The sequence below is a fragment of the Phyllostomus discolor genome, chromosome 14, assembly GCF_004126475.2.
Source record: "Phyllostomus discolor isolate MPI-MPIP mPhyDis1 chromosome 14, mPhyDis1.pri.v3, whole genome shotgun sequence".
Taxonomy (NCBI): Eukaryota; Metazoa; Chordata; class Mammalia; order Chiroptera; family Phyllostomidae; genus Phyllostomus; species Phyllostomus discolor.
This window is the reverse complement of record NC_040916.2, coordinates 23929904-23955496: the sequence shown is the minus strand read 5'-3', so window position 1 is coordinate 23955496 and position 25593 is coordinate 23929904. Positions and strand designations below refer to the sequence as shown.

The 25593-nt window shown below is 65.1% G+C and overlaps 2 protein-coding genes across 4 annotated transcripts in view; one reads left to right on the top strand and one right to left on the bottom strand.

The window, feature by feature from the left end:
• The window catches only part of C14H1orf112 (chromosome 14 C1orf112 homolog), a 35840-nt gene extending 34363 nt beyond the window's left edge, over positions 1 to 1477 (top strand). The window contains exon 24 of the mRNA XM_028531035.2: positions 796 to 1477. Within this exon, the coding sequence (XP_028386836.1) occupies positions 796 to 996 (201 nt within the window). The 3' untranslated portion in view covers positions 997 to 1477. The remainder of the gene's footprint in view (positions 1 to 795) is intronic.
• Positions 1121 to 24983, bottom strand: SCYL3 (SCY1 like pseudokinase 3). 3 transcript variants are annotated; one of them, XM_028530818.2, is made up of 13 exons: positions 24533 to 24983; positions 20099 to 20305; positions 18785 to 18970; positions 16910 to 17023; positions 15570 to 15626; positions 14547 to 14649; positions 13387 to 13498; positions 12120 to 12197; positions 10342 to 10481; positions 8996 to 9180; positions 4701 to 4872; positions 2018 to 2706; positions 1121 to 1675 (listed from the first exon to the last, which is right to left on the bottom strand). In XM_028530818.2, exons 2-13 carry the CDS (start codon positions 20261 to 20263, stop codon positions 1616 to 1618), a joined length of 2061 nt encoding a protein of 686 aa, XP_028386619.1. In that variant the 5' UTR covers positions 20264 to 20305; positions 24533 to 24983; the 3' UTR covers positions 1121 to 1615. The 3 variants fall into 3 exon arrangements, with proteins under 3 accessions (XP_028386619.1, XP_035871719.1, XP_035871720.1); XM_036015826.1 differs by lacking the exon at positions 24533 to 24983 and adding an exon at positions 24258 to 24424; XM_036015827.1 differs by lacking the exon at positions 15570 to 15626.
• Positions 24984 to 25593: the final 610 nt, after the last annotated feature.

Genomic DNA, 25593 nt, shown 5'->3' with positions numbered 1-25593 from the left:
ACATGTGCCGCGGACACGCCTGTTGCGTCCCGTGACCTCAGCTGGCTGCGCGGCAGCCCCCCAGGGCCTCGGAGGAAACTGCCCCCCCCCACTCCCCGACCGGCCTGGCCGCTGTTCCTGGCCGGGCCCGGAGATCCCAGCTGCCTGTCAAAAGGCAGGAATCTGACACCACTGAGGATGTTTTAACATGCTTTTTTGAGCACTGACAGTGTATTTGGAATTACAATCCCTAAGAGGAACAATGTTCTGGTTAAGTTTTCGTACGTTTACCACTTGTTTTCGGGACTTAACTCTCAGACTGGGAGGTCCAGGAGTCCATCGGTGGTGTCCGTCAGTCCTCGAGAACGCACGATGTCCTTCCGTCCTTCCTCAGGAAGGCGGGGATCAGAAAGGGTGTCGTGGCCCTTTGCCCCCCTCCCCGTGTGGCGGCCGCTTATTACCCCGGCTCCAAAGCACCGGGAGGACCCACCCCCAGTCAGTTGTACACGTAGCAGTGAAGAGAAAAGGGGCCCTGAGAAACATTCACGCTTGGGCTCGGGGGTGAGGCCGCGCGTGTCCTGTTCCCTGGGACCCCGGGCGCGGAGGCCGTCGGGTCCCTGAATCGCTGTGACAGGTCAGGCGTGCCTCCGCGCTGCAACTTGTCAGGCGGCAGCAGCACCACCCTCGCGAGCCAGCAGCCAGAACGCCGTCTGCACCGCGCAGCTCTGCACCGGTGCCGGGGGGCGCGCTCGGTCAGGCCGGGGACAGGTGCCGGGCATCGCCCACCCCACTCACCAGCTCCCTCTCCCGCGCCAGCCTCCCGCGAAGAGAGCCCGCGGCGAGCCCCGCCTGGAGGAGGAGTACAGGTCGGCGCTGCGGGCCGCGATGGGCGCCCTGGAGGCCATCGGGTCCCTGCTGCGCAGGTGCCCGGCTCCGGACTGGCTCCCCCGGGAAATGCAGCTGCTGCAGGAGAAGATGGGTGAGCTGCAGCGTCACGGGCCCTCGGGTGACCCGTGACCGGATGACCACAGCGTGGCCTGGAGCCGCCGGGAGGGTCGTGTTGTCCTGCGTTTTGTGAGAGGATCGGTGTAATTCTGCCTGTGCCTTCTCTCACCCAGAAAGAGACTCCTGTCGAGGTGAATCTAGTGAAAATAGCCTTTATTGGACATTTACAGGACAGGGGCACGGGGTCTGTCTCGGGAGGGACTTTGGTGCACGTAACAACACGTGTGGGAACAGTCAGTCCTGGCCCCGGCCCCGGGGGACTGCAGACAAATAAATACGCTGCCCGAGGAGACCTCAGCAGTTCACAATCACTTGTATCCTTTATAGCTAGATTCTTTTCAGGGTTCACAAGAGTTGATTCTTTCCACTGCTAAAGAAATGGCACAGTTAAGCTAATCAGCTTGAAGTTCTGTATTTATTCTCTTCACTTCCAGGGTCACCTGGCCTTAGAGGCACAGCCCCCCTCAAGGGAGGGCCCCCCGAGGCGCCTCTGTTGGCACTGACGGAGGAGCCCCTGCCTTGAGGAAAAGGGTGCGCGGGCTGTCCGTGTCCGCAGAGCCCGCGGTTGAGGTATTGGTTTGCTTTTTCTTATAAAAAATCCTTTTCCCTAGAGTTTCACTCACAGCCATTGTCACCAGCTGCCATCTCCCCAGCTCAGCTCCCCGGCATCGCCCCAGCCTTCGGACTCCGCCTGCAACGACACAGTACAGCTCGGGCAGCCGCGGGGCCGGGGCAGAGTTCCTCTCGCGGAGCAGACCCACTTTCTAAGCTCCTCCTAACCCAGCACAGTCCGAAATGACACTTTTCCCTGGGTCAACCCACACAGGTGATCACTGCCCGGCGGCCCGCTGAGCACCTGGCCCGCACTGTGGCCTTTCCCGGAAGGGAAGGTGGCGCCAGGAAGCGACCTTTGCTCGCCCCGACTGTGCTGACCAGCCGTGTGCCGTCGCCCAGCCCCTCGGTGGGAAGACGGCGGTGGGGGGATCCGTTAGGAAAGGGACAGGGCGGCTGGGACCTGCCAGGCGGTCCTTACCTCGGTGGTGTCTGCCGCAGCGAACTTGGAGGAAAACTGCATCCCCGGGGAGACGGCATCCTCCAGGGGGCCCGTGGGGCCTGTCCTCAGCTCAGGTAGAACGAGAACGGCGGCCGAAGGCTTGATGTCGGGGGTCATGTCAGCAAACCAGTCCAGCTCGGGGTCCTGCCCCGGCTTCTTCTTCACGTGGATGGTGAACTCCTCCCCTAACCCCCACTCCGAGGGGGCCTGGGGGCGCCTTTCCTGGGACGACCCCTTTGGTGGCTTGGTCTGCTCCGCGTCGTCCACACTTGGGGCAGGGCTGGTCTTCGGGGGTCGGCCGGATGCCAGAAGCCCGGCCTCCCCGGTGAGCAGAGGTGCCACTGTGGGCAGGGCCTGGAGCTCCCCCGGGGTAGCGGCGGCTCTGCCTCCTGGGCCCCCTGCAGGGCCGGGGCTGCCATGCTCCACGTGCTCCTGGGTCCCTGCCACTGCCCCTGAGTCTTGGAGCGGGGACCCCGCCGCCTCCGGGGGCTCTGGAGGCCACGCCGGCGTGCTGGCAGTTCTGTGGCCCGGCTCTTCGGGCTCGCTCCAGTCGGGCCACTCCTCGGACGCCTGGGGGCTGGGCGGGATGTCCTCACCGCCCGAGGAGGTATGCTTCACGTCTGAAAGGCCATTCACAGGAAATCTCGAGGTCTGCGTAAACTGGTCACCTGTGGTGACAACATGCGCAAGAAAGGGAAAGGGTTAGCACCAAAGAAGGTAATTCTGGGGAAGTGTCCTTGCACACTGACCACAGACGCGACCGTCAGAGCGTCCTTCACTGAGTATTTATTCGAATACTGGAAAACGCTGCTCCAAGGCATCGCAAGCCCCAAGGTGTCTGCTGCAGGAAAGGGCTCAGGGGTCAGCCCCCCTGCCCTCGGCTGCCGAGAAAAGGCGGTGGCGCCCCCGCAGCCCCAGGAGGCGAGATGACACCGGAGCTGACGTCTCCTGTAAGACCAGCCCCCGGGTGCCCGAGTGCCCGCCGTGCTCCAGAGTTACTCTTCCTGCTCGGGAACCTGCCCGCCCGTGCACGGACGAGCCGTTTACGCTCGCTCGTGCTGCCTGCCTGGGGGAGGGTGTTGGGGAACCTCGCTGTCTGTGCTGCTTGCTGTCGCTGGGCCTGTCGCCGGAAGCGAACCCTGCAGGGACAATGCTGGCGGGGTTCTCTGCGCCGGGCGGGGCCCGCCGTGGGGCCGCAGACCACGCGCCTGGGGAGAGACTGACGACAGACAGGAAGGAGTTCCACAGGCGGACGGGGACGCTGAGCTGCTCGTTGAAGGGAACAGGCACGTTTAACCCAAGTAAGGTGCAAGGAGGATGCACCTTCGGGTCCCTGGAGAAGCACACAGCTGGGATGGGGACAGAGTCCCTGTGCCTGGGTGTGAGGGCGGGCCGAGTGTGTCCTGGCAGGGAGGTCCAGCACCAGGTAAGGGCTTGGTTAGACAGCACCCCTACCTAGTTCGGGAAGTCTCGGCCTTTGAACCCATTTTGGTGCTGATTTGAAGCCAGAAAGCTCATTGCTCAAAAGGATTCAGAACAAAATTTTGGCCAAGCACTTCCTCCGCCTTGAAAATTCGAGGGGACTGGCCTGGGCCACCACCACCAGGCCACGTGCTCCCTGCCCACGCCCTCCAGGGCCTGGAGTCCTCCCAGTCCTCCCTGCTGAAGCCCTACTGAACTCTCAACCTAATGGGCCCCCGTGTCAAGGAGTCTGACTGATCATCCTGGTGACATGCAGAAGAGCAGGAGGAAGGGGAGGAGTCTGAGAAGGCCCCTCCCTCTCTCTGAGCCGCCCCAATACCCTCGGGAAAACCAGCTTGCAGCCAGAGAGGGAGCAGCTCCCGCACCCCGGCGGAGCCGGCCTCACGCTGTAGCCCCCAGAAGCCGGGGTCACCTGAGGAACTGTCCGGCTGCAGCGGCGGGCCACAGCCCAGTGAGGAGCAGCAGAGCCGTGGCCCTGCTGACCCCACACCTTGTCCTTGAGGTGTCCTTGACCTGACAGCCTGTCTGGGTCAGGAGTCACTGCTCCTCCAGGGAACACCCAACAGACACCCCAGAGATGGGGGGGGTCTCCCGAAGTGCCTGAACACCCACAGGTCTTCCCCCAACAAGCCTGCAGAATCGAGGGAACTTGACCAGCGAGTGTTGAACGCCGGTGCCACCTCCGGAGGCTGACCATGTGACCCCTCGGGCCCCGGAGGCCCACTGCAAACCCGGGACTTGACCCTATGGCGGGTGTGCAGGGGCGGAGAACCCAGAGGCGGAAGTGTGCCAACAGGGGCGCCCCCAGTGAGCTCTGCTCCAGGGCACCGGAAGCAGCTGTCCGGGGGTGGGCCAGAGCTCGTGCTGACCCTGACCTGGTCCCCGAGAAGCTGCTGTTCACAGTCGGGCTGTATAGCTGTGCGTGGCGATTTCTCATCGTTTCTGAAGACAGTGCGAACACTTCTGTGGCTTGAAGGACGGGAGGAAAGGATTCCCACTGAACCATTGCACTCGGTTTCCTGTCCCCAGCAGGAGTTGGGAGACGGACATTGCTAACTTTTCTCTTACACATCTCTGTATCATTTGACTGAATACAGTCCGCCTGCATTACTTTTGCAACATTAGAAAGCAAATAAAAGAACAGTACAGTGAAGAGCCAGACCTTTTAAATTACTCTTACCTTCTGGGGAGAGGTCGGTGGTTTTTGTAAAACCAGGGGCGGTGCGTTTGAAGATCTTGGTCCGTTCTCCTCCCACGACCACCTCTGGTCCGAGCAGGGAGACCAGCACCGCGAGGCTGTGCAGGGTGATGGCCACGATGGGGGTGCTGGTGTCCCGCAGGCCCAGCAACACCTGGGGGGGTGGGGCAGGGCGTGAGTGTGGGCAGACCTCGCTGGCTCAGGCGACCCTGCTCCCTCTGCCGTGTGCTCAGGGCTTCCACACTGTCTGTGCCCAGGGCCCACCCGTTCCCTCCCGATCCCCACTCCCGTGACCGCATCAGAGCTGAAACCGGCAGAGCCACACCCCGACGACGGGACGGAAGGCCTGTGACCAGGATGCACAGAGGCCCAGACGAGCTGGGCAGGAGGGGCGGGGAAAGAATTGGAGGGATATCTCCGTTGTTGAGGACCCAGTGAGAAGTGAGGGGTGCCAGGGCCAGGGAGGAGTGCCCCTAACGTCTGGCTGTGGAAACCGGTGGGGACTGTGCCCAGGAGGCAGGGCGGCTGAGTTCCCCGTGTGCTCTCAGATGCCCAGCCCGCCTGTTCACAGAGAGACTGGCTCTGAGCTCCCACGGGGGCTGAAGAGTGCAGGGGCCGTGGGGGGTGGGCCCGGGGCGGGCAGTGCTGGAGGGCAGGGGCCCGGGTGACCCCCTCCACGTATGGCAGCCCCACCTCCAGTCCCCGGGGCTTGAGAGCTGGCAGGTGCCAAACCCGAGTCTCTATTAACCTGGCTAACTAACACCTTTCGCCGGCCTGGTGATTCTGAGACCCCACCCACCTCGGCCCAGAGACCCTCTCCCAGCAGCCCCTCCAAACACGCAACCGTCCCTGTTCACACTGCGGGCTTCCCGGAAACCTCCCGATCCGGAGCTCCAACAAGCCCCGGACGAGCAGCAGCTGTGCCTCTGCCGCGCTGCCCCCAGCCTGACGCAGGCCTGCAAGCGCAGCTCCCCTCGGGTGGCCCCGGGCCCCCAAGCCTGGCACGAGCGGCAGCCGGAGGTGACTTGGAACGCAGCTCCCACTATGGAACCGTGTGCCCGGCACGAGTGGCCGTGACCCCTCGGTAGCTCCCACCAGGCGGCTCCAAGCTAAGAACAACCCTCGGCTGTGGCCCTGGCCTGCAGTGGAGCCCCTCACAGTGAGGCAGGACGGGGAAATGCCAGGAAAAGGCCTTGGCAGCCGGCACAGGAAAACGGAGACAGATGGCTGAATGCACTGGCCGAGCGACTGACAGCCAGGTGCACAAGGTCCCCAGGGCGGAAGGAACCCCAGCAAGGCAAACTTGGGGACACACGGACCTCACCCCCGGTGTGACCTCTGGCCCTCCCCCCCCGGAAAGGACATCTGGGCCCCAGTGGTGGTGCAGCTCCAGGCCCAGAAAAGCAGCAGAACCGGGAGGGCGAGGCCAGGACCAGCTGCAATGACTAAGGGCCCTCTGCTCTGCCGCTGACCAATCAGGGGGGCCCGTGACCCTGAAAGGACACACCTGGGGGACTGAGGCAGGTTCTGCGGAGACCCTCCCCCGAGACCCCCCCCCCCCAGGACCCCGCCTGCAGGAGAGGGGTGCAGCAGAGAGGCCACGGCCGCCGGCGCCAGTCCCTTCCCTCCCTCCTCCCCCACTTCTCTCCCCCACCCAGGGCAGGTGCCTCCTGAACTCTGGGGCAGGGGTCCCCAGGCCGATCCCCGAACCTGTCCCCAAGCCCCTTTTCTCTGACCCCCCAGTGAGCTCAGGCGGCCCCGCCCAGGCTCTCCTGGGGACGCCCCCGCTGTGCCGAGCCCTCCCTTGTCCCACTGTCCCAGCTTCAGAGGACAGACCCTCGTGGTCACGTGGACCCGTGTTGTGAACTTCCTACCCGGGCCAGGCCCCTGTCCGGTATAAAGAGGCCCCAGAACACACAGGGCTCCACCTGGCCAGCTCCACAGCCAGCACCGTGAAGGCAGACACTGCTGGCGCCGCCCTGCTGGCGACTCCCGGGATGCCACAAAGGAGGGGCCAGGGACATGGGGCAAGAGGAACCACCTGTCCCGAGAGGCAGCTTTCTCCAGGACAGGGTCCCGGCACCACAACGTTCTTCTGCCGGGCCCTCCCCAAGCCCAGCCAGCCAGCGGCACCAGTCTGAGCCCCTGCAGCCTGTCCGTCCAGCACCTCTCGCCTCACCCTGCGGATTCCGAAACCCCCGGCCACCCCACTCGAGCCCTGACTGGCCCTCCCCCTGCGGCTGTTCCTCATCAGCGGCTGGCCTCGGCGCGTGCTGCGGACTCTGTCCAGGCTCCAGTGGTACAACTCCACAGCACATCACCCATGTTGTCCTGTGTGCCCCACCCACAGTCAGGTCTCCTCCCGTCAGCATTCGGCCCCCCTTTACCCTCTCTGTCCCCCCCCAAACCCCCGTCATCACCACAAAGCCCCCCGAAGGCCCACAGCTGCAAAGCGGCAGCACGGCCCTTGGCGTGTCCTGCTCCTCTCGCTACGTGGCCCCACACCCGGCCCTACGTAAGGCACTCACACAGCTGAGCACCAAGAAAACAACGTGACTGAAGTGGGCAGAGCCCGAACACGCGCTTCTCCACAGAGGACACACAGATGGCCAGAGACACTCAAACGGATGCTCTACGTGATCATGAATGCTCGGAGAAATACAAATTAAAACCACGACGAGACCGCGGTGCGGTGCCACCTCACACCTCCTTCCCGAATGGCCATCGTCAACAAGTCAGCAAACGAGTATCTGCCGGCGAGAACCCGGGGGAGGGGAGGCCCGGGGCGCGGCAGGCGGGACGCAGGCTGGCGCGGCCGCGGTGGGCGCCATACGGAGGTTCCTCAGAAAGTCACACACAACTACCACGTGGCCCAGCAATTCCATTCCTGGGTGTTTGTCCAAAGAAATACAAAACCTGATTCAACAAGATACGTGCGCCCTGTGTTCATGCAGCATCATTCAAACAGCCCAGACGGGGAAGCAGCCCGGGTGCCCGCCAGCAGAGGCGTGGGCGAGGCAGCTGTGGTCAGTGGTCAGTGGTCCGGACAGGGACGCGCCCGGCCACAGGAAAGTGGAATCTCCACTCGCAGCAACATGGACGCACCCAGAGGGCATTATGCCTTGTGACGGAACGCAAAGACAAATACCACGTGACTCCGCGTCTGCGTGCGATCGCATGAATGACAGAAACGCATAGACGGGCAGAACAGACCCACGGCTGGCGGGGGTGGGGTGGGAAGGGTGTAGGGGCTGGGAGGCACGGACTGGGTGTGACGGAGCGCTCATGGGGGCAACGGTGCGGCGCAGGGAATGCAGGACCACCGTCCCGCCCACGTGTGGTGTCCGAGGGGGCACTGGGCTTATCGGGGGTTGCTTTTCAAGTTACTGAAACGTGATCACTGCATTGCACAGTCGCAGTTAATATAATACTGTTTGTGAACTGTGACTGAAAATAGTTCTCAGAACTACAGTAACAAAACTAGACACATACACTGGAAATAACATTGCCACAGGGGCCTGGGAAGTGGATTCTGCCGCCCGTTCTACCGGCGCTGCAGACCTCGCCCGGGCGGCAGGCTCTGCAGAGCACGGCGGGGCGGGGCGCTGCCCGGAAGGCGGGCGCTCCCCATCCCCGCCCACTTTCTCGGCTGCACACGCCCACCAGCTGCTACCATGACAACGCTCATTATCATATCTCATGAGTAGAACACTTGCCCCAAATGGGCCAAAGGCCACGTCTTCCCAGTAAAAACTGGAGTTCAGAGAGCCTGGTTATTCATCTCTGTGGTGCTCGAGCTGGGAGCCCTGGGGACCACCCGGCGCGAGTGCAGGGGGGAGAGGCGCACAGGGAAGACCAGACCCGCGGCTTCCGGGCCCTGCCACCCCTTGGATCTGCACTGCTACTTCCGGAACCTTCTGCCGGTCACAGGGAACCGACACAGGCCTGGAGCCCTGGAGGGACAGGGCCTAACGAGGCTCTGGGCACTGACCAGGCTGGAAGCGCGGTGGCCGCCACCTCCTTCCCTCTCTGGCTGAGCAGCTTCTTCTCAACCTTCTCGGGCCCAGGGCCTGCGCGCAGGCGGCCTCCCCCGGGGAAGCCCGCTCCGGGCCCCAGGGCAGTGTGCAGACGGGTTTCCCTCCGGGGTTTCTCTCCGGTCGTGCCCAAAGGCGCCCGTGTAACGGACTGGCCTTCGGGGTGGAGAAGGAGCCCTGCGCCCGCCCGGCCGCCCCCCTGCAGTCTCACCGGCCAGCGCCCGCTCAGCCGCCCGCACTGACCTGGGGCAGGACCACGGTGCGCAGCTGCTCTCGCGTGAAGTGCGCGGCGTAGGCCTCCAGGTGGGTCAGCAGCACCAGGCGCACGTGCTCCTCGTGCACCTCGAACAGCCGCAGCAGCACGGGCACCACGCGCGCCCGGAATAGGGCCGGCGACAGCAGGCACGGGGTCTCTCCGGGCGCCCCGTCTGCAGGCGGGCAGAGGAAAGAACAAACGCGTTTCAGTGTGGGGGCGCCACCAGGACCCGCCAACCTGCCCGGAGCGGGACCCCTCCGCCGCCCTCTGAAACCTCAGGCCCCAAACCCAAGGGCAGCTAAGCTCCCCGTGGACCCCAAACTCCTCTCGAGGCTGAGTCATAAAGGCTCTCTACCTCACACAAGTGTTTCAGAAACGCTGTATCACTCTTCGTGGTCTACAAGAAAAGCTCACATTTAAGTAGAATCCCGCATCAGTAACTTGTTGCACGTTTGTGCTTAATCAGTGGTTGTTAGGCTGAGGCTGTTGTTGCGATTTTATCTGCAGAACCAGCTGGCCGGCCCCCCTCTGCCCCGCGGTTGTGGGGGCGGAAACCTTTACAACAGATGACACCTGCTGTCCCGGAGCCAGGGCACCCGGCACACAGGCGAAGTTTTAAAAGCGTCCCGGGTGACCAGGCACACCCCCACCTCAGACCCACCGAGTAATCGGACGCAAGTGCTCTAGAGCAAAGTTCGCGGCTACAGGGAATGACGTCACGGTAGGGCATAAGGGAGTCCCCGGTGTACGGTTGCCCGGAAGGCTGTGTGGCTGGATCGAGACTGTCTCAGGACAGGAGTTCTGAAAGCAGGGTTCTCCCCAACTCAGATCCTAGTCCCATGGGTGCTGCGCTCTCTACCCTGGGGCGTTAACCGTCTGCGGTGCTTACAGAGCACCTGCAGTTTCAAAGTCACAGCCTCGTCCCCCACTCAGAACAAAACCGAAGTCCCCAGAAGTGATCTCAGTGCTTTTCTGTCTTTCCACTGAAGACAGAAAACAAGCAGCTGCCTCGGGGTCAGCAGCGCCGGACTCCGAGATTCACTGCAAGTGTCCAAGTTCCCCGAAGATGCAGCCTCGCCTCATAGTCTCACGTGCTCTCCGTGCGGCAGGCCTGCGTGCACGTGCACACGGGTGCTGCCCCGCCAAGTGCAGCAGGTCCGCCCTCCAGGACGCCGCCACGCCCACGCCACGGGCTCTGGTACCCAGAAGGGAGCCCCAGGTTTCGGGGCCAGCGCACTTCAACTGCACCACGCAGCTGTCCCACTCTGCTGCCACACACGCGGGCCAGTAATCCCAAACTCTACGACACAGAACAGCTCAAAAAACAATGCACCTTTTTTGGGGCCGAGCAGGTGAGGAAGGAAACTCCGAACCGCCACTGGCTCTGCGAACACCAGCTGGTTGAGCAGCAGGGGCACCAGCCGGGTGGCGACCAGCTCCTCGGGTAGGCAGCTGACTCTGTCCAGCAGAAACCTGCGGGCAGGGAGGAGAGTCCGGGGCTGGCTGTGACCCAGGCCAGCTCACGCGCTTGTGGCCTGCCTCCCACGCCATCCGAGTGTCGATTTGGGAAGGAAGCCGGGAACATGAGAAGGCGGGAGGCAGCGGTTCTCACCACGTTGTCACCCTCAGCACCCAGCGGCTGCGTCCCTCCCGCCACAGCCGGGGGCCTGCTTGTCTATGAAAGGGCGTCCCAGGGTAAAAGATGCGGCTACTGGGTTATCCAGACTCCCACAGTGGTCAGAACACAGGCTTTCGCCACTAAACTTCCTCAACGGAAACAGCGCCTGTAAAACCGCTCAGTGACGAGGCCGCAGATGTGAGGTGGTGAGGGGAACACCCCCGCCGCCCCCGGCAGGGACTCGTCCCTGCTCCACCGGGGACACCTCCCTGCACGTAAACAGGTCCGCCCAGGGTGCGAGGGCCCCTCACTGCAGGCCACCCTCCCAGCCACTGCCCACCCCTCCCTCCCCTCCCCTCCCCTCCCGGACCCCGGGGGACAGTCCCCCGTGTGCCTGCAGCTCCCAATAGCCCCCCTCCTCTGGCCCCGCCCCTCCCAGCCCCCAGACTCCACCTGGGCCCCACTCCTCCCAGCGCAGTGCTCCTGCCCCTGCTCTGCCCTCCCCCCCTCTGCAGAGGAGGTTCCACCCAGGGTCTACCTTCCCACCTCGCTCTCCCCGGAAGTCCAGCCTCCCGCGCGGTCCGGCCCTTCGTCTCCCGCCTCAGCCGCTCCCTCCCCACCTGCCCTTGCAAGGGCGGCTCCCAGGTCCCAGTTTGGGCCCCCCGTCCTGTCCTTGCCCCTCACTCTCCCTGGGAGGACCTCCCCGAGTACAGGCAGTGAGCCCTAACAGTCCCCCCTCCAGCTCATCAGCCCAAGGCCTCTCCTGAGAGTCACCCCCTTCCGCCGAGAGCCTGGGCTCCCGACCTCTGAAGGCCCCTGGCCGCCCAACCCACCCTTTCCCCCGCACGTTCCGTCCTCTGCCCGAAGCCTAATTCCTCTGGTGACAGCCGCCAAGGCCGGCCACTGCGTCTGCCGCGTCTTCCTCATCTCCGCGTCCCGACGCCCTCGGGAGGGGCGGGGGTCAGCCTGCTGCCGGGTCTGCGTCTGACACGAGGTGGGCCTGCACCTCACCCCGGGGACAAGGGCCCCTCCACCGCCCGCGTCCCTCTGTGGACGGCGTCAGGGCCTGAAGCCCGTGCGCACGCGCCCCTCGCTGCCGCGGACACGGGTGTCCTCCCTTCGCCCGTCCCGGTTTCGGAGTCTGTCCTCCAGCAGGACCCGGCGGCTGTCGTCCGGACACCGTATCCACCCCTGCTCTGTGCACCCTTCGCCTGCCACCGTGCCTGGAGCCGCCCCCCGCGTGCTGCCGGGACGCCCCCTGCGATTGCCGTGGTGACTGCCTGTATCCCTCCGCCTTTCGTGTCCCTCCGCCTTTCGTGTCCCTCCGCCTTTGGGCTCCCTCCGCCTTCCGCTCCCACCCCGCCTCTCTCCCGGCAGGGAGCCCTGCGGCGGGGTGTTCGTGAACCTCCGCCACCTGCCACAGGTGTGACCCGAGGGTTTCACGGACTCAGGCCAACCTACTGAATTCTAAGGTGTTAACTTTCTGAACTTACTTAAAGAACTCAGTTTTTTCCTCTTCACTCTTCAACGTTAAACTTTTCAAGAAATTCACAACTTCTAGAAAATCATTCCTAAATGCCAAAAAGAAAGAGCAGGCAGGACAGCAGATCAGAGAGGCCGTGCGAACTGCAGCCGCGACCCGCACTGCACCGCAGGCACATCCGCACGGGGCTCCGCCCGCCCGCCTGCGAGCAGGGTCTGCGGGGACGGAGGGGCCCGCAGTGAGCCCAGTGGTCAGGCTAGCACAGGGGTGTGTGAGGGGGATGCGTGTGTAAGCACACGTGCGTGTGCACTAAGAACTAAGTTTGTGGTTTTAATAACCACAACTGTCCCAACGGTTCCGCTGTGATGGGGTGCGGCCACAGGAGGCCCGGGAGCGGCCTGGTGGTCCTCACTAAGCGGTGGTTGGTTCTCAGGTCTTTTGTGGAAGTAGAAACTGTTGGGCAGTCGCGGGGATCTTCTCGCTTCTCCTGCTCCGCACTGTGGTCCCTTTTCCCTCCAGGCCCGGCAGAGGGTGCGGGCGGGGTGGGCACGAAGCCCGGAGCCCCCAGCAGCAGAGCAGCCCCCGGGGTCCGCATCCTGCACTCACCCCCGTTTCCTGCTGACTCGGCATCAGAGGGGACGCCCACAGGTCTCACCAGACTGGCTCAGCCACCCCCACCGGCGTGGGGACGCGGGCTGTGGGAGGGGAGGGGCGCCCGCGGGTGTTCCCGGCTCTCCTCCGCGCCTGGAGCGCTCTCGTCACACCACACCGTCTAGTTACGGCGGAGGCGGCCTCCGCGGAGACCTGGCGTCAGGTCACTCAAGCGTCTCTGGGAATCACCCAAGGCCGCGGCCACCCCTTGGTTAAGGCTCTACTAAGGCAAAGGTCTGGAACAGATCGCTGCCTGTTTAGGGAGACCACCCACCCCGGGGCCGGGCCTGGCCTGGAGGTCACCCCGCCTCCCGGGGTAACACCAGCTTTCCCTTCGCTCCCGTTTTTCTTGGGCTCTCTGACTGCAAACAAGAAGTTTAAGTTTCACAACGGACGCGGGGTTGGCTCTGCTATCAAGGCCGTGAACGTGGAGGTAACGGACTGCAGGGCAACGAGGAACCTGGGGCCACAAAACTGAGACCGACCTCCAGAGGCCCAGGAGCAGCGGCTGCCTGTCCCCCCGCCCCAGGCCCACGGCTCGGCTGTCCCCGTGCGTCCCACTCAGCTCAGAAACCAGTCTTCCGCCGGAAGGTAAGGAAGCTCACTTCCGCCGGCGGGCCCCTCACCTGAAGAAGCCGTGGGACAGCAGGGTGCGGAGCGCGGGCCGGCGCTGCGGGGCGGGGTGCAGCAGCGCCGAGTGCAGGGTCTGTCGGAAGCTGCAGAGAGCGTCCGCTGAAACTGAAACCCAGAGCGACAGTTAGTGCCCGCGGCTTCCGCCTGCTCTGGGGCCTCTCTAGCTGCCGGCCGACGAGGGCAAGGCCAACCTGGAAAAGCCCAAACAGACAGAGCCCCGGCTGTGGCGAAACAGCTCCCCGTCCTGGAGCCACACTCCCGGGCGGGCGCAGGAAGCTGCCCTGCTGACCCCACCCACAGAAGGGCCCCCCCCACCCCCCGCCAGGGCCTTGTTTCCCGGCCGGCACTGCACTCGGCTGGGGACCGGAGGGGCCGCACGGGCTGGTTGCTTGAAGGATGATGTTCTCAACGTTCCCAAGGACGGCACAGAACCGCCTCCATTCTAGACCCTCGGGTAGCAGGAGCTCCCGCCCACCGGGGTCCCCACCCTCGGGGGCCTGCCCAGGGCCTCGGGGCTCACTCTGAGCACTGAGGCCGGGACACCTGACGGCTCAGGCTGACCCCTGAGCGTGCTGTCACCTCGCCATGGCCAGGCCTGGCAGTGCAGACTGCGGCAGGGGGGGCCCAGGCCCGTGGGGGACCCGGTGGGCGAGTGCCTGGGACACCTAGTGGACAGCGCCGAAGGCCCGAGTGGCTGCAGGACAACGACACGGGCTGCCGCGGGGCCGCTGGAGGACTCGGAGGGGAGACAGTCTGGGCTCCGAGGGCGACAACGGGGATGAGTAAGCCACGGCACGATGAAACAACTCAGAAGGAGCGATGACGAAAAGATCGAGTTCAACCCAGTAACGAGAGACAAGGCGCCCGACGGCCACAGGCGACAGAGTCCCTGGGTGTGCGCTCGCTCCCTGGCTGCTGCAGGCAGCCCTCCGGCCGGCATTCCCCGCACCAACGAACAAGACGGCGACATGGTGCTGGCAGCCGGGGCTCAAGGGCGTCCCCTCCTCGCCGCCATTCGGGTCTGCCCTCACGGGTGCCCGGTGGGTGACTGGGTCCTCACTGCAGGGGGGCCTGCAGGCCCCCCGAGCCCCGAGGGACAGGCCGTGGGCAGGCCCCACTTGTCCTATGGACTCGGCAGCCTCACGCCACTCACCCTGTCCACTGAGGGTCGCGAGCAGCCTCTCCGCCAGCTTCCCAAACGCGTAGGCGTCCCGTGCGTGTCCGTGGGCCTCGGGCAGGGTCACAAACTCCGGGGCCTGGAAGCAGGAGAGGCGTCAGCGCCGGGCACCCGGCCACAGCCCCCACTCCGACGCACCATTGCCATCACACGTGTACTCGCCCACGGAACAGAGACAGAGTCGCACAGGGCAGGGCCAACCACCCCCACCTATGATGCCGGGCGGTGATCTTCTGTCTCCTTTTCCCTCCGCGTGCTCGTCAGAACCCTTGGACCGACCCGAGTCCCCACGTGTCGTCAGTTAGAAAACCACCAGCAAGCGCAGGCAGTGCCGACTCGGGCGGGCGGACCAACGCGGCTCCAGGCCACGTCTCTGGCCGGGCGCGGGCTTCCCGCCGGGCCTGCTGGCTGGGTTAACCCAGCGTCTCTGCCAGCAGCACCCCCGACGGGGCGTCCCTCCCTCTGTGTGGGTCTCGGGGTCTCCCTCATGGCCGGGCTAGCAGAGCCCCCCGCCCCCCGGGCTCCAGCAAAGGGCGGACACCATGTACGGGGGGGGGGGAGCACCCACACTCCCTGTCTCGTCACACTTCCCTTTCGGCTGCGGTGATGCTCCACGTCCTGTGTGTCAGTGGCAGGTGCCCCCCCAGACACCGAGCGCGGTTACTCCGGGAGGACGGACGGTGTCCCTGTGCCCTGGCCCCCGGGACTGCCCTGCAAGTGCGGGTTTCGGTCTCTCCAGCCCCGCCCCCCGCCCCCGCCCCCTGGCTGTTCTCCGCATCTATGTGTCTGCTTCTGCTTCGCTTCTCGGTGGAGTCTGTTCTTTAGGGTCCACACGACTGAGGTCCCTCCGTCTTTAAACGACGTCACAGGTGTCTGCTCGACCAAACGTCAGCGAATGTCAAGAAAAGGCTCCCTGCGCTGACAACTCTCGGGGCCAGAGGAGTGGTTTCTGGTCTCCCACTCGGTCGGTGGCACGGACAGTGACGTGCGTCGCCTTACCGTCTCTTCCGGAGGGACGCAGGCCGGGTCTCGGAGGGGCTGGAGGCTCCTCAGGAACTGGAACGAGTGAGGGACAGGCTCGCTCTGACGCCTGCGGTCCCGGCCTCTGCCGGCGAGTCGCAAGGGCGAGGAGCCACGGAGACGCCGCCAGGGGGCGTCCCACCGCGGCTGCGCACCGCACCGCGGCCCGGGTCAAACGCACGAATTTAAAGCCTCGCCAACACGAGGTAGAGGCAGGCCTGGCGCAGCGCAAGGTTTCGGAGGGAGGTTAAGTGTTGGTCCCCTCCCCCCGCCCCTGCGGCCGGCTGGACAGACCCCTCGCTGCCCAGAGGCACCCGCCTTCCTATGCCGCATGGACACGGACATGCACACGGACATGGACGTGAGTGAGCGGAGGGCTCCTCTGGCACAGGGCCAGGCCACACCGACCTTGCCGCATCAGGGCGGTCGCAAGGCCGAAGCCCCCATCGGCACCGCTGTCACCGGAATCAAGGCTGTCTGGAGTGCGGCCCACAGAGAACCGCACCCGGAGAGCCTGGGGCAGCGCAAGGGGAGTCCGAGGGAGCGACTGCCGACAGCAGGAAGTGGCGGTCAGAGGAGCATATCCATGGTGACAAAACACGCCACTCGGGTGAGAGCGCGAGGGAGGTGTGGGGTGGGAGTGGGGGCCAGGGAAGCGCAGGTGAGAACGGGGCGGGGCTTCTGTGGGGCCCTGGCAGTGGGGGTGTTTCCTTCTCTCGGAGAGCGAGTGTGGTGGTGATGGGCGCCGAGGGGGGAAGGAGGACCCAGGCGGAACATGGGGGTCCCGAGTTCTGTCCGGCAGAACCGCGCACAGGGCCCCGCGGCAGCCACGCTGCCCGCCCACGTGGGGGCAGGGAGGGGGGCGTGACTCAGGATGCACGGGTCCTACTTCCAGGCCTCGGGACAGAATGGGGCAGGATTCGGACTTGGACGGCCGTGCAGTGCCTGCTTCCGGAGTCCCTAACGCGCGCCCTGCACGCCGCGGGTGGGCGGAGCTCCAGGGATAAATGGGAGCTGCCCTCACTCGGGTGAACTGGCCCGACTTGCAGGGGGCGTTTCAGTGCCCAGCGGCTGGGACGTGGCGTCGCCAGCTCCGGAGCAGCGGGAGGGGCTCTGAACTGAAGAGCGACCCGACTTCCCACCTCTCAGCCTCGGGCTCCTCAGCCAGCAAACGAGGACGACCGGGCGAACGGCCCTCGGAAGGAAGGGTTGACCCCGCAGGTTCAGGAAGACGAGCACCGACAAAGAGTCGCGTCTCCAAAGCTGGGGTCGCCCCAACACCGGAGGGAAGGCCCCCGTGACCCCAACACGCGGCTTACCTCGGGGGTGGCCTCAGACACCCGGCAGACAGTCTCCATCCCCCCCAGCTTCCAGTGCCCGTCCTCGCTCACGAACACCGAGGACACGCAGACGTTGTTGTGCGTGAGGTGGCCCTGGAGGAGAGGGACAGGCAGAGGTCCGCCACTCCGGCCTTCAAAGGGCAGGTTTTAGAGAACCAAACACTAACCACCAAACCAGAGGCCCGGCGAGTCCTCCCACTGCGGCACCCTCCACGGAGTCCCACGCTGGGGGGCACACGCTGGGGGAGCCGAAGGCCGGTCACCGCACACCCCGTGCCCATGGGTCCGGAGCAGAGACTCACCGGCCTTTGGAACCTGTCCGTTTGCTTCCAGCCTTTGACCCCGTGGAGGGCACGGCTGACCTGAGGGATGCACGCAAACTCTTTTCTTAAACATCACTACATATGTTGGGTGCATGCGTGTCTGTATGTGACTGTTAAGCCATAACGTTCAAGCCAGTCATGACCTTGAACCCACACACCCGGCAAATGTGACAATATTCCAGGAAAGTGTCTGTACCTCTCGGGTCAGCCGCGACCTCCGCTGGGTGAGAGACCACGTTCCCCTTGGTTCCCCGGCTTCCCGGGCTACCTTTTTCCTCCGTCTCTCCCGCCCACCTCCCGCCGCGAGCCCCGGCCCAGGCCACGGGGACCTGCCCTAGCAGGCGCCGAACACACTCCGCCCAAACAAGAGAGGACGGGCGGGCGGGGGGAAGACCAGGGATTTCAGGGACCCGAGCAGCCAAACTGAAGGCTGGAACCGCAGTTGGCTGAGTGCGAGGGAAGGAGGAGACGAGAACGAGGGAGAAGGCAGGTTTCCCGTCCACACCCAGACCGCTCCCGCGGGCGAGTGCGCTCTCGGTGTGTTACCGGCAGAGCGCGTCCGCACCGGGGCAGAGCAGCAGCCGGTCAGCGCACGGAGGCCCGCTCGGCCGCACACAGACCCCCAGACCAGCGGCCGAGCCGGGACAACTGCCGGCCAGTGCGGGTGAGGGCGCTGGGCCCTCAGCGCCGCCACGCTGTCCGACCCCTCACTGCGTGCGCGCGCGCGCGCGCCTCTCCCTCAGAGGCAACGCCCCCACAGTGCAGCATCGTGACTTCTCCCACGTGCACCTCAGACACACTCGTAAGAGAGGATGAATCCACAGTGATGGCTGGAGAGTTCATCTCCCATTAACAGAAAAATCTTTAAAGACGCACATTCGCTCGAGCCGAATGCCAGTGTCTCCAACCTCTCGCTGGCGGCCTGCCCCCGGGGCGCCCCAGCCCCACCGTGGAGCGTGAACCCCTCTGAGCGACAGCGCTCCCCTGCCCCCCCCGCCCCCCCCCCCCCCCCCCCCCCCCCCCCCCCGCCACAGCCCAGCCACGGCCCAGCGGGACACGGGAGGGGCCTCTGTCCCCAGGGCAAGCGACCACAGGACCCAGAGGGACTCTCAGTGCCACCACCCGCTCAAACGGGAGAGACATATACAGCTGCCTCCTTCTAACAAACAGCCGTTCCTTCAGAATCACACACGGAAGGAAACTACCGGAAAAGAAGGGGGACTTCGGGCCCCAGCAGCGCCGATGCTCACCTCCGTCCCTGTCACGGGTGGCAGCTGTGGCCGTGCTCACCCGCGCACGCCTGTGCGTGCAGACTCGCACAGACTCGCGCCAACCGGGGGTGGCCATGCCAACCGGGGGCAGGCGGGAGAACCGGAACAGAGCCTCTGACCGGCCGCCCCGACCCCTCAGACCACTGCCCCCTCCCCGGGTGGGGCGTGCTTTCCCGTGAGGACGGGAACTTCCAGCTTCTGGACGCAGCACAGTTTACAGCCCCCACCTCCCCGCCCCCGCCCCCGAGCCCGGCACTCACTCGGTCGTGCAGGAAGACCAGCGCCAGCAGGACGTCGTAGATGCCGGCGCAGACCTCGGCAGGGGACAGCGTCGCCAAGGCCGCCTCCAGAGGCTGCACCCGCTCGGTGACCAGGTGGATGCCGTCCGCCTCCAGGGAGCAGGACAGGAACCGCAGCAGGCACGGGTGGCGCAGCGTCTTCAGGTGCTGCCCACACAAGCACAGGTGCCCCCCCGAGTCAGTGCCTCAGAACCACCCTCCCTCCGGTTCCTGTGCGTCCCGGGGAAGTCAGGACGCGTCAGCCTGCACTCGAGGTCCCTTCCAGGGGACCCCCCTTTCCCCAGCTGCCCCCCAAACTCCCAAGAAGGCAAAGGGGACTCTCTGGCTGGCTGATGTGCCGACACTCCAAGGCCCACCGGCTCCACCAGGGCGGGGGGAGCTCGGCAGCCGGAGCGCCCCGGGGCTGCTGGGGACTCCAAACCGAGTGCCCAGACCACCACCGAGAGCGCTGCACAGTGAGCGGAAGCATGCAGACCGCGGAGCGGGGTCAGCACTGTGTGTGTGGGGGGAGACACCCCCTGGGGGGGGGGTCGGAGTCTCCTTCACTGCCGCCCCGGGAAAACGTCCTCACTCGGCTCTCCTGTCCCAGGCCCACCGCTCGCCCCTGGGCCCGCGCTCCTTCCAGAGCTCCTTCCCGACGGGCCATTTCCCTTTGAAGACCACCCGGGGCGGGGCCCCCCTCGGCAGCCCCGAGTCACTGGTGGGTTCTCAGACGGGAGCACAGCCAGCACTCCAGGCCGCCCGAGAAACGACGCACAACCAAGGGGCCGCGGCTGGAGAGCGAGACGCTGCAGGGAGAAGCGTGCCTCCTCCCGGGCCGCACGCCGGAGACACGGGTGGACACGCATCCTGCCTGTGCGTGCCTGCCGCCCAGAGGAGCCTCAGGAGAAGAAAAGCCAGGAGCTGCGGTCCCTGGACTCTGTCATTCTCGCGCCACCGTCCCCAGGCCACGAAGACGCCACCACCACTGCAGCACCCGCGCCAGCCAGGCAGACTCCCCTCGTCCCTGGCAACTGCGCCGAGGGCCCTCACCGCCCTCTCACTGCGAAGGGGCAGCAGACGAGGGGCGGAGGGGCGCCCCCCTCTGCGCTCTGTGACGTGGCTGACTGCCCCTGTGGCCCCGGACCGGTCGGGCCAGCTGCCGCCCCCCCACCCCAGGATGACTGGGTTTCCAGAGGCCGCGAGCGAGAACACTGCCCCACCCTGGGCCCCCTTCCTTCGCTCCCTGTTTTCCGCAGTGAAAGCACCGGTGGTGCCGGGGTCGCCCCCACAGACCTTGGCGGCCTTGTTGACCTTGTCCTTGCTCTCCCGCTTGCACACGAAGACGGACGCGACGCGGCCATCCCGCAGCTCGGCGGGGAACACGGCGAGCCCGGAGGGCAGGGTGACGGGCGGCCCCCTCAGTGCGCAGCTCTGCAGGGCGCTGCTCTCTGCGCCCATCCCTCGGGCGGCGGCGGGCGGCCCCTCCCCGCAGCCACGGACCTGCAAGGGAACGGAGAACACGGTCGGACTTCACGTCTCTGAACGCGCGGCGAGGCCCCCGGTGCGGCCCGGCCAGCCTGCCAGGCCGGCCCCAACTGAGGACGCCGGCCGTGGAGAGGCGCGGTCCCAAGGAGGAGCCCACAACGCCGCAGGGGAGCCGCTGAGCGCTCCAGACAATGCATGTGGCCGGCGGGTCCAGTCCTTGCGGCCACCGCCCTGGACCCCAGCCAGCCCCTGGATGGTGAGGGTGGATGACAACACTGTGGACTCGGGACCCTCACGTTCCCACAGCCACTCACACAACCGCCTCGCAGGGGACAGACACCCCCTCAGGGCTGAGACCTCCCCATGCCCTCGTGTGCCTTACGAAGGCCACAGCACAGACTGCAGAGGGTTTCTGCCGACAACGAGAAGCGCGGCAGCGGGCGGAGCCCAGAGAGATCCGGCAAAGCCGGGCAGGGCTGGGGCAGGGGAAGGGGACAGACAACTCCCGGGAAGCAGTGACGGCAAGCGTGCAAGAGGGCGGCTCCAGCCCCCCCCCCCCCCCGTCCTGCTCACACGGGGCAGATGCACAACTGCACAGTCCCAACGCTGAAAACCAACCCCATACGTGGGAGGTTCTAGAAAACGCAAACTGCTCTTGACGGCACAGAGCCGACGAGGACTCGGGGCTTCCGGGGTGGGCCGTCAGAGGGCCGTCAGCGGGCCGGGAGGGGAAAGGTGGTGGAGGGGGAGGAGGGGCCTCTGGGGGTGGGGACGGGCACACTGGCTTCTCCATTAGAACAGTCAGGGGGCCGGGGGCCACAACTGCCGAAACCTGTGAAACCATCCGTCCGACACGTTCGGTTTACTGCGCACCTGTCCCACTCCACTCGGGGGCTTCAGAAAGAAGCCCAGACGGTGCGTCTACCCCGTATCCGCAGGCGCAGACCCACGGACTCACAGATGGACTCAGGACAGGCTGAGGGAGCGCTGCTGTGGGGGTGAGGCCAGCCTGGGGTGTGACTCCCGCGCACACAGTCGTGCACGCACACCTGCCCTGTCCACACCTTGCTAACAGGGACTCGGCTCGCACGGCCACCCGGCACCGCCCTGAGGCTGCAGGCAGGCCGGCACCAGGACACCGAGTGGGCGCAGGACCCAGACCCGCCCCGGACTCAGGGCCCGAGGGGCCAGGTCGTGTCCTGGGGCAGGAGGGCCAAGGGCCTCAACGCTCATGTGGAAATGTCCCTGTGGGCTGGCTCACGTCTTTTTAAAGCCTGCGCAGGTCAAACGATTCGCCTACAACTAAGCGGCAGAGTGCAGCTCCGGCTCCGCCGCAGCTCAGAGAACACGGCCGAACACTCCCCGTGGGCCGCTCACGTTTCTGCCGTGAGACGCGCAGCCTCTGGGTAACCGGCACACGCAGACCCCTGCTGGCCCTTCTCCTCACGCGGGCCCAGCACCCCGAGGTGCAGCACCTCCTGCGCCATCAGAGCTCGAGACGCCGCTCCCGAGGCACGCCCCGAACGGGGATGTCCCAGCGCTGCAGGCGCCCGCACGCCATGGTCTGAGGACACAGGGACGAGGGCTAGCGCTGGCCACCACGGGGCCAGCCTCTCAAAATCCAAATAAATCCAAGGGTGGTTCTGGGAATGAGGAGGAAGTCAGCTGCGTAACAACCTGCCGGGCTCCTAACCACTTAGCAATGTGCCTCCCTTAAGGACGGAAAGGTAAAATACCATTAAAAAGGCCACGTGTCTTGACGTGTGACGTGCACCTTTCTGAGGGGACCACAAAGAAAGTGCGAGTGTCTGTGGGGTCGTGGAGAAAAGGAACTACGGTGACTCCCCTATTCCGAGCAGGCGCGGCGCCTGCCCAGCCTGTGACCACCCCACCCCACCCCACCCCACGGCGCAGGGAGGGCCGGGTCAGCGCTTGGACCTTGCTCTCTTCTCGGGCACAGCGAACGGGTCAGCAGCCTCCCCAGCGCCCGAGGGCAGTCTCTGCACACCAGGCGTCTCCCCAGGAACCTGACCGGGAGGTGTTTCTGGCCACCGGCAGGTAGAGGGGTGCCACGGGGCTGGGTCAGGGCCGTGACCGGTCAGAGCTGGGCGGAAGTGGGCAGTTGGCAAGTCTAGAGGAAGCCAGGGGGCGTCAGCAGCAGAGCGCCAGGCGTCTCCAGGGCGCGTCACTGGCCTCCAGCCCCCCCAGCATCCCCCCTGTGCTGGCGACCCCCGTCCACACAGGGGGCTGTGGGGACACTCGGGGAGCTCAGCGGGGCTGTGTTCCGTGAAACCGACTGCCATCTCCTAGGCACCAACCTCCGCTCCTCTCCCCACGCCTCCAGTCTGCCAAACCAGTTGGACTAGAGGAATGAGTCGGAGAAGCGTGGCCTGGAAGTGTCTCTCGGAAGCTGGCCCAGCTCCCCTAGCCACAGAGGACGGCGTTCCGAAGTCAGCGAGAAACCGAAAACCGGCCTGGCCGAAACTCAGGCTGTTTACTCAGTTTTACTGTGAGTCCCCAGAGCAGGTACGAGGGTCACCAGGATTCGGGGGCAGTGCTCTGGCCAGGCCTTTAGTCATTTCTGAGCAGCGGAGGGGTTCCTGGTGGCGACATCCACCGACCTTCGACTTAATGCTATGAATTCCCTCACGAGACAGATAACAGCTTAGGGCTATGAAGCCTTTTTGGCGAGGGGTTAAAACCGGTCATTTTTCTTAGCAGTGAGCATTTCGGGTCGCAGGCCCTAGGAGAACACGAGAAAGACGCCGTTTTTGGAAAACTTGATTAACGTCCACAGAAAGGCTCTATCCTATGCCCAGAGCAAAAGTTATTGGGGGACAAAGAAGATGTGCCACTGACTGCAATTTGAAAATGTCTTTACAGCAGAAGTTCCGGATTCTTCCCTTCGCACGACTGTATTCTGAGAGGCACTAAAACTGTTGCTGTAAGCAGCGCTTTAAGTAACTGGGCTAAACTGGACTCATTGAAATGTCAGACCAGTAAAAGGTAGCACTTAGATTTCCAAAACTCTCTTTCTCATTCTGCGGCGTGCAGGGGAAAACCTGCAACCTTGTGGCTTTGGAACGAGCCACTGGAAGGCGGAAGGGGGACCCTGATGTGGGCTGCAAGAGCAGGTGGGTGCAGGCCCTTGGTCTCCAGCCCACAGTGAACTGTTCCGGAGCTTCTGACTCACACACGGTTGTGTGTTTAGAGATGTGTTCGCCCATGGCCCTCCATCTCTTGGCTTTCTTGGGCAGCACCCCAACTTTCTGGGCCTAGTCTGGGTCACTGGGCAACTCCCTGAACTGAGAATCTCACATCCTCCGGGAACCAACAGCTCTCCTGCTCCGTCCACAGCAATGAGCCTCTGCGATCTTGGTCGGGATTGTGGTTCGGGTTCCCACAGGTTCCCGCAGTTCCGAAGCGCCCAAGGCGAGGACTGTGCGTTCAAAGGTCGCCTGGAAGGCCTGGTGTCTCATTATCTGGTGATGACGCTCCTTGGGGTCCTTTGCTTTGGTTTGTTTCAGGTGTATGTCCCCGCATGGGGCTCGGTCCGGCCGTGCCAGGGGACCACGACACATCATGGACCCAACAGAGTCTGACTTCAGCCGAGAGAGGGGCGCGACGTGGGGCCGGCTGCACGCGAGAGCCAAGACCTGCGGTGACGGGGTTCCAGCGTTCAGGGCGCTCCCGCGTTCACGCGGTTTCCTACAGGTGTTCCACCTTTATTCTCAATACAAAGCAAGTCGCAGACAGGCCGGCAGCTGCTCCTCCGGAGCCGGCCCCGGTCTAGCATCCAGGATGAAGGCGGCGTTCCGGGAGGCACGACACCGGGGTCCCCCGGCTCAGGCGACACCGCCCACCCCGTCCGGCCAGGGGCCGCAGACCACGGGGTCCTGCGGCAGCTGCTCAGGAGCCCTCGGGGTGGACCGGGCGGGGGCGGCGGTGTCGCCGGGCTGCCCCTCACCTGCCGCACCTGACCCCGAGGCCCGTCTCCGCGGCTTCCTCCCAGCGTCCGGCCGCAGCGCCGCCCGGGGCTAGGCCCTCTGCCAGCTCCGCGGAGAGGGCGCCCCGCCGGCCACGGGGGGCTGTGCGCAGGCGGCGGCCCCGGCTCAACCTGCGGCGACGCCGCGCCGAGCTCGCCCCCCGAGCGCGGACCCGCGAGCCGGGCGCGCGCCCACCGCCCCTCCCCGCTCCTCCCCGCGCCCGGGCCGCACGGACGGGGACGCGGCGCCCTGTTACCTGCCGGAGGGCGGCGGGAGGCGGCCGAGGGTCTTGGCTCCGGTCCCCTCCTCGGCCCCTGTTGACACCAACACCCCTCGCCTCCCCCGTGAGGGTCCGGCCACTACACCCACAGTGTTCGGGGGTACGGTGCCTCCGCCACCATAGAGACGGGCCCGGAAGCCGGACAGAATGCCAGCCTGCGGCCCTCCGAAGCCGCCAGCGAGGCGCACGCACCCGGAACCGAGCTAGAGCGGCCGCCCGGGGGACGCTCCGGCCGGGGCCATCTTGAGTGCGGGCGCCGGTGCCCACCCTGCGGCCAGCCACCGCTCGCAGCGGCCTGGCGGCCTACGAGGAGGTCCCCTCTTTCCCCGTCCCAGCGGAACGTGCAGCCTGCTCTGGGCCGTGACGTTCAGGCTGTCAACCCCGGGTTTCCACTGGATTTCCGCCCGAATCCAAAATGGCCCCCGGTCGCGTCTGACAAACAGCAAAGGGGCGGGGCGGAGGGAAGGCGTGTGGCCTTAGGACTTTCAGGACAGTGACGTCGCTCTCCCCGCAGCGCTGATTGGCTGAGCCGCGTGGTCCACAGTCGCGCGTTCCACGGTGCCTGAGCCCTGGAGAAGGAAAGTCTGAAGTTACACTTGTTTCTGCAAGGAGTCGAATCTGGCACTATAGGACCCGTAACTTACATTAATGACTGTTACTTAGTAGGCTGCTGGGAGAGTAAAGTGAACAAACGAAATGGTTTTAAAGCTGCGTGACTCAAAGTAAACACAATGTATTTTCCTTGTCCTCTGCGTGGTGGCGGTCGCCATCGCTCCTACTCAGTGCGTGTACACCCTCACAGGTGACAGCTGGCCCGAATCCCTCGGTCATCCAAAACTTTCAGGTTCTTTATGGCCGATGACAGCAGCTGAAACCTTAAGATGGATGAGGGAGCCCACCATGTCTTCTCCAGGTTAAACGAAAGCAACTAGCAGGCCCAGTGGTGTCGCTACTTCAGAAATGTACCAAATACTTGCTAGGACGCAGACGCACATAGCGTTCGCTCCGTGCTAACAGCCTGATGACAGCCGCGCTCT

What these genes read in the sequence shown, in the direction of transcription:
- SCYL3 (XM_028530818.2), bottom strand. Translation starts at nt 20,263, where the DNA reads ATGGGCGCAGAGAGCAGCGCCCTGCAGAGCTGCGCACTGAGGGGGCCG. An exon ending in TGGTCTTCCTGCACGACCGA is followed by an intron (nt 17,024 to 18,784) that starts GTGAGTGCCGGG and finishes CCTCTCCTCCAG; the next exon opens with GGCCACCTCACGCACAACAA. An exon ending in GCACCGTGGTCCTGCCCCAG is followed by an intron (nt 4,873 to 8,995) that starts GTCAGTGCGGGC and finishes CCACCCCCCCAG; the next exon opens with GTGTTGCTGGGCCTGCGGGA.